Source organism: Glycine soja, chromosome 5 (assembly GCF_004193775.1).
Source record: "Glycine soja cultivar W05 chromosome 5, ASM419377v2, whole genome shotgun sequence".
Lineage (NCBI taxonomy): Eukaryota > Viridiplantae > Streptophyta > Magnoliopsida > Fabales > Fabaceae > Glycine > Glycine soja.
In genome coordinates this window covers 5722343-5730721 of record NC_041006.1, presented here as the reverse complement: position 1 = coordinate 5730721, position 8379 = coordinate 5722343, and the positions used below count along the sequence as shown (strand labels likewise).

The 8379-nt window shown below is 31.9% G+C and overlaps 1 protein-coding gene across 1 annotated transcript; it reads right to left on the bottom strand.

Annotated features, from left to right (window-relative positions):
- Positions 1–786: 786 nt before the first annotated feature.
- Positions 787–2417, bottom strand: LOC114413832. Its single transcript, XM_028378355.1, has 4 exons — positions 1752–2417; positions 1426–1664; positions 1281–1343; positions 787–796 (listed from the first exon to the last, which is right to left on the bottom strand). The coding sequence occupies exons 1-4, from the start codon at positions 2415–2417 to the stop codon at positions 787–789; spliced, it is 978 nt and encodes a 325-aa protein (XP_028234156.1).
- Between the last annotated feature and the right edge of the window lie 5962 nt (positions 2418–8379).

The following is an 8379-nucleotide window of genomic DNA, read 5'->3' as shown; positions in this document are numbered from 1 at the left end:
ACCGATGTTAAATGTGATATTTGACATCGATTTTTAAAAAACTGATGTTGTAGGTGACATTTCACATCGGTTTTTAAAAAAACTGATGTGAAATGTTACTTACAACATCAGTTTTTTTAAAAACCGATGTTAAAAAATGTTGAGGTAAGTGACATTTAACATCAGTTTTTAAAAAAACTGATGTTGTAAGTAACATTTCACATCAGTTTTTTTAAAGACCGATGTTGTTTTAGAAATTTATTTTTAACATGATGTCTGTTTTTTCAATAAATCCCAAAAATAACCTGCAAATTTTAAAATCAGACCACACAACATATAATTTTCATTCTGTTTTGAAACAGTTTTTACCAGAAAATTCAATAAGAAATTTACTAATTACTATGAATTTAAAACATATTTAATGTTGAGACATGAATTGTAAATTAAGTAAGTAAATATAAACTACAATTACAAGATTGTCTAAACGTCCTAAGTTTCATTTTTCACTTTCAAATAGTACTTTGCCCACTGGTTGCGAAGCGCCTTCAATCTTTCTGGTTCCAATGGTCTAGGATCAGTGAAATACTGCATGATATAATAAAACATAAGTTAATAATATATTAGCAATCATAATAATATGAAATTTGGTGAATTAAAAATTACCATTTCCCAATTATTCTGGAAATTTCCTAAGATTATAGTTGACATCCAATGCATGACGTAATACCCACACTCAGTGCTTCCTTTTTGTCTATTACACTAAATACATTATGAAATTTAGATATGCAACGTTCAGTACAAATTAGTCTACACAATACTAAAATATAAGTGAAAACATATTGTTTAAATAACTTACTTTAACAACAATCCACCTAGCAGGAGTCTTGGATTTACTTTGTTGAGTATCGTCAAGTCCTTTCAAAGCACTATTGAATACAAACATAGATTCTTATTGTACATTTAAAATTTTGATTTACCTGACTAATGCTAATGCAAATATATTAAAAAACAACACTGACCTATTAATTATGCCTTTGAGGTAGTTGTCTGGCTTATTATGCAACGAACAAAACCAAATGACAACATTTTCCTTAGGCAAAATGACGACCATTTGCCAATGTGCACTGCAGTGGAGACCAATATATGTTATTATACTATTATACATTATTTAAATTCATTTGTTGAGTTTAAGTTACCCATTCAAGTAGGCTCCTAGGTACACATCTCGTTTTGAATTTTGCATCCAGTTCTTAATGTAATTTTCTGATTCAAATTGTGATTGGCCAGATCTCTGGATAGACTGTGGCTCGAGGAATCCATACACATCGATATTCCCAGCTCGCATACTTGTCTCAGTCATATGCCTATTATTGTTAACACAAAGTAAATTATGCATGAAGGTAAAACAATAAATTAGGTAACTAACAATAATCTAAATTGACTTACAGAATCCACAACTGTATAACAGATATGCTGAGACATTGACCACCATGTGCAATTTCAGACAGATCTTCATGCTTTATGTACAAGGGAAAGTTTTCATTAAATAGGCCAAACAAGGTAGCATCCCACATAACCTGCAATGGCTTCAGAAAAAGCTGTGGAATGGTCAATGTCATTAGATATAGCGGATCATCGACCTCATCATCCGGCCTATCTGCAGGTTTCGCGGGTCTCACAGCTCCCTGTTTATCCAACATAATTAATTGACATAATTTAATCACAGTAAACATTTTAATTGGAAAAATAAGCATTTAATGACACTAAAATACCTGTTCTGATAAACGCTTGACTAGATGTGTCGGCCAAGCAAGGAATGTGTTAAGAGTCTGTCCCACGACCTTAACCTCTTTAGTGGGTACAGGAATGGGAGCATCTACATCTCTAATCTCCTCAACACCAACCTTAACTTGATCATGCAGCAAAGGAATGTTGTGAATTGTTGTAGATCCCTCATAAACTCTTCCCAGGGCAACCAGGCGAGAAGGATATTCTTCAATATACAACCCACATTTGTATGAGTCACCGGTGTCTAGATCGTTCCCTGAGGGATCAACACAACTCTCCTTTGTGCTGACACGAGCAGCTGAAGGACCAACATCAGGTTCAGGAGGCAGTGCGAGTCCCTGTGATTGCATTTGGCTGAGGGATAACATTAGCCGTCGAGTGACTTTTTCTGTGATTGAATCCTCTAGTTGGTCCTTGATTTCTCTGACTAGATGAATAATTAAGTGAACCATGATGTCAAAAAATGCAGGCGGAAAATACATCTCCAACTCACACAATATAATAGCAGCCTCATTTTCCAGTTCGTCTAACTTCACAGGATCAAGAACTTTGCTACATATAGAATTGAAGAAAAAGCACAGCCGAGTTATGGCAAGCCTGACTTTGTTAGGCAAAATTTCTCGTATGGCCACCGATAACAATTGTTGCATCAAGACGTGACAATCATGAGACTTTAAGCCTACCAACTTAAGATCCTTCAAATGCACAAGGCTCTTAATATTTGAAGAGTATCCTTGTGGAACTTTGACCCGTCGTAGGCATTGACAAAAACTGAACTTTTCCTTTCTGGACAAAGTATGACAAGCTGGAGGCAAGTATATTTTTCTACCATCAGACCTTGGATGTAACGACGCTCGAATACCCATCTCAGCTAGATCTTGACGAGTATTCAAACCATCTTTTGTCTTGCCGTGAATGTTAAGGAGCGTCCCAATGAGACTATCACATACATTTTTCTCCACATGCATAACATCAATACAATGTCTAACATCTAGATCAACCCAGTACGGAAGATCAAACAAAATCGACCTTTTCTTCCATATGCAAGTCTTATTTTTGTCTTTCTTTTGGACCTTTCCAAATATTGTATTTAGGTGTTGAACCCGCTGGAAAATCTGGTCACCAGTCAACGGTACCGGTGCATTTTCATGCTCTTGACTTCCATTAAATGCTTTTTTCAATCGTCGGTAAGGATGATGAGGTTTAAGAAAACGTCGATGCCTAGTGTAAACTGTTTTTCTTCCATGTTTCAGTTGTATGTAGCTTGTGTCTTCTTCACAGATGGGGCATGCACGATGGCCTTTAACACTGTAACCGCTCAAATTCCCATATGCTGGAAAATCATTAATGGTACAAAAAAGCATTGCACGTAAATTAAATGTCTCATTTCGAAACCCATCAAACACTAAAACTCCTTCGTCCCACAACTTTGTAAGGTCTTCAATCAAGGGATTGAGATAAACATCGATGTCATTTCCTGGCTGTCTTGGGCCCGTTATCATCATAGACAACATCATGTATTTTCGTTTCATACACAACCAAGGAGGCAAATTGTAAATCACTAGCAAAACTGGCCACGAACTGTGTTGCGTGCTTAAACTGCCATATGGATTCATTCCATCAGTGGCTAGTCCAAGCCTAAGATTTCTTGCCTCTTTGCCAAAATCCGGATACAAACGGTCTATCTTCTTCCATTGCAAGGAATCAGCCGGATGACGAAGCATTCCATCACAGTTTCTCTCATTTGCATGTCATGTAAGGTCTTTTGCGTCGTCTCCATTAGCAAACATACGCTTAAACCTTGGAATGATCGGAAGATACCACAACACCTTCGCTGGGGGGCCCTTGTTTGAGTTTTCATCACTACTACACTCCTCATCATCCTTGAGTTTGTACCGTGATACCCTACACCTAGGGCATTTCGACATTTCTTGAAATTGATGTCTGTATAATATGCAATCATTCGGGCAAGCATGAATCTTCTGATACTCCATACCCATGGGACACAATATTTTCTTTGCTTGATAGTAACTTTTAGGCAATGTGTTTTCCTCTGGAAGCATGTCGTGCACTACTTGAAGCAGTGAACTAAAGCTTTTGTCACTCCACCCATATCTGGGTTTGATATTAACCAGACTTAAAACTGTCGACAACAGCGTCAACGAATTCTTGCACCCCGGATACAAAGGTTTCTTTGAATCAGTTTGTAATGTATCATACATAGGGGCATGTGCTTGCTGAAAAGACTCTTGTCCAAGGTCACGAATCATATCCTCCAAGCGATCTCCCATTTCTACATCAAACGGTTCGGATTGTTGCCCACTCTGCATGTCTGTCATTTCACCATGCCATATCCACGTCGTATAATTCCTCTTAATTCCATCACACAACAGATGCTCTCGTATGTCATCCAGTATTTGTCGTCTTCCATTCAAACAATTGATGCAAGGACAATAATATTTTCCATCTTCATCCGGTTGACCTCTTTCTGAAGCAAATTGTAAGAATTGCTCGACGCCTTCCTCATATTCTGGGCTGATGCGACTTTCATTCATCCAACTTCGATCCATCTAAGTAATAACTCGGTCATACTCTCAAAGTTATTCGATGCATGAAAATCTCACTTTTTTATTATAGGTGTGGCCCTATCCCATTTGGGAAGACCGTCTTTTATGGTAGCTTCATACATCAGGGTTAATTCTATTTTGTTAAATTTGACAAAATTTTGGCAGCATTTCGCATTGGTCTCCAAGTACACAACATGAAATCGGTGAAATTAATTTTCCGATAATCAAGTATGCACCCAGAGAACAACTAGAAATGCATTACCGAAATTTCATCAAATTAAACAAAATAATTTTAACCTTAACACATGAATCTACCATAAAAATATCAGTCTCCCCAAACTGTCCAAACGGACAATTCAAGATTAAATACAATGATTAATGCAAACTATCCGCAAGAATCATTGCATCCAATCTCAAACGGGAATCTAAGGTTCACTCATCATGAACACAATTTATATAGCATATATCAATTGTCATTAATGGCAGTGAACACGTAATAAAAATATTCATTGGTAACAAACATTTGTACCTGTGATGATGAGCAGCACGATCCAAAATGAAAGCAAGAATCAAATAAATAACTGAATGAACACCTACATCAATCATCATTCCGAAAAACAGATATCAATATGAATGCTACACTCAAACTTTGAAGAAGAATAAAGGATAATATGGCGGAAATGATACAGTGTTGTTTGCACCCAAACTCTTACTTACGTGGCTAACATAATATTTCGATTAGTGTCCAAGAACTATAAAATCCCACACATCTTTGGCTGAGATTGATGGTTGACCATTCTTTTGAAGAAATTAAGAAGAAGAAAAAAATTCTTATTTTATTTCATAAGAAAATATTTATTTCGTGATAAATAAAATAACATATTCAATAAATTACTTAATCTCATGTTAACAAGCAAGAAATTTTTTTATTTAAATTGTTATAACAATAAATTAAAGAAGTTTATTTTCATTAATAATTTAAATATTAATGTAATTCTAAGTAAATTATTTTTTGTCAGAGTTAAATATAATTTTCCTACGTGTATCTTTGGAAGATAATTTTGCTTGAAATCACTCGTTAAAATGAGAAATTATGTGTCATGCTAGTTGATCGTGCTTGATAGTTAAGTCAAATAGATTTTATTAAATAAAGAAAACTAAAGATGTGACTTTTTACATTAATTAAGCAATAAAAAACTCAAGATGTGATTTTTACAGGATAGACTTCCATAAAAGATTTTGTAAATATGTACGCAAGTGCCACACTTTTTCAAAGAACTAAAGAATATATCAGCATCATATATATCAGCACCAAAAAAAAAAAAATGGGGAAAATTTTTTTACTGCACCATATCACGTATATGTCAAATTATAATTATAATAGGATATTGACCTTTTTTTTTCTATCTACAAATGACATTATTTACTCTACTTTCACTGAACAACCAAAACCGAAGCAAATAAATAAATAAAATAAAATAAAATAAATGTATGTATACGCAGTGTTTCGGTGGCAACGTTTCGTTAGAAGATTGATCGTGTGCGCGTACATGAGAAAGAACTCGAACAAAAAATAAGTAGAATAAAAACCTGAACGGTTTGAAGTAGCGGTTGGTTGAGTCCTCTACCGTTTGGAAACCCTTGGTCTGCATTAATCGGCGAGGAATATCAATAAATAAATAGATATAAAGAAATTAAACACAGGAAAATTTGGACAGGTTATAACTCGGAAAATTACGAAAGTAAATTAACAATTCATAATAATAATTCAGAATTTCGAGGAGCGAACCTGCAGATCTGACGGCACGGAGTGGAGGTCCTTAAAGTGGCTGGAGCTGCAGCAAGAGCGATCGGAGCAAAAATCGCCGGAAACAACCGTGCCGGTAGAACTGACGGAAGCTTCCGGCGAGACGGTAGTGTCGGGAAACTGCGTATCGGAAGAGCGTAACTGGAAGGAAGCGGTGGTTTTTCTTTTCTTGGAAATGGAATGTTGGCTTGAAGAAGGTTGTTCTATGGCGGCAATTGTGAGAGAGCAGCGAATACACACCTGAGTTCTTGCAGTAATTGTGGGAGTAATTGTGGGACCAATTTGAGGGTTTAGGGTTTTACAGGAGAAATGACGTATAGGCCCAATTTAAGAATTTGGTTTGACAAAAATTGGACACCATGATTTTTATAATTGGTTTCGGGTCTTATTTAACGTAGACCCAACTGAACCTAATATAGGATAACCTTTTTTAAATTTTAAAAACTTTTTAAAAATTAGTAAAATGTTTACAAGAATTTTTAATGTAATATATATTTCTTCAAAATCAATTCTTGATAATCTGAAACAAACATAAGTAAGAATTAGAAAGAACGTGAAAAAATTATTTTATTATTTGATAAATCATGATATTAAATTATAACTTTGATTTTAAAGACTTTCAGCTAGATAATTAAAATTAATATTTTTTTATTAATTGATAAAATCGTGATATTAAATTATAATTTTGATTTTTAAAGACTTTCAAGTTTCAACTATATAAATTTAAATTAATAAATCTAATTTCAATTTTATGATTAATTTCAAATATCAAATAAGCATTTTTAACATTTCAAATCCCAATAGTATATTCCCCAAGTTTAATAAAATTCATACCAGACCAAATATGTTATTCATGTTTTCAAACTTAGTTCGTGAATTAAAATTTAAAGTTTTATTAAGTAAATCTAAAAAAAAAATATTTAATTGAGTATTAAAATAACTTTTGACAAAAAATATTCATCACTATTTAAATATAATTTTTTTTTCTTTGTTTCTTCTTTCCTAAATAATTTTTTTATAAAATTTATTAACAAAAAAATCACATAATTAACAAATGAAGTTAAAAATAATAAAAAAATGACAAATATAATAAAAATAAATTACATGTGGATTATAATTAACTCTATATTTAAAGACTTAAAACATAATTTCCATGTCTCATGAAAATAATTTTATTTTTGTTCTGAAAAATTTGTTTAAAAATAATAAAAATATCATTTTTTTTCAAATATAATAATTAAATAATAATATATTAATAATAAATTTTAATTTTTTTACTATATAATTATTTTTACTAACATTCTATAAAAATTCTATAAAAGTTAAACTCTATTATTAAAAACATTTTTTTTTTCAAATTAACTAATATCAAATAATTTATATAAATATGTGTTATATTTAAATGATAATCATGAAATAATAAAATTAAAATTACGAAATTCATTTTAAAAATTTAGTTTAATTTTTAAATGTTTACCTTTTGAATTTATTATTGTTTATTAATTATTATATTTTTTTAATTAAAATATAATTAATAACGCAATATATGATTTTTTTTAAAATATATAAATAATTTAAAAAATTATATTAACATCAGTTATTTGAAAACTGATGTCGTTAAGCACTTACAACATCAGTTTTCAAATAACAGATGTTAAAACTGAATTTAGTATGATTTTAACATCGGTTATTTGAAAACCGATGTTGTAAGTGCTTAACGACATCAGTTTTTAAATAACTGATGTTAATTTAACATCGGTTATTTGAAAACTGATGTGGTTAAACACTTACAACATCGTTTTTCAAATAACCGATGTTAAAATCATACTAAATTCAGTTTTAACATCTGTTATTTGAAAACCGATGTTGTAAGTGCTTAACGACATCGGTTTTCAAATAACCGATGTTAATAGGACGATGTTAAAACTCATTTTTTTAGTAGTGTTTGTCTCTTCATGGCATTCACATCAATCAATCCAATATAATTTGGACTCATCTAAAATTTAAACAAAAATGAGCCACTGTTGAAATTGAGTCTAAATAATTCATTATTATCTCATTTAACCCTTGTTTATGAGTTAGTGTTTATTTATTTATCATCTAAAATTTATTTTAAGTCTGTTTGGGTAAATTTTTCTAGAATACTTTTAGAAGGAAAAAATAAGAAGAAAAATAAAATAAAATAAGCTTCTTCATAAATTAAAAATAATTTTTATTAATTAATCACGGTTAAATTTG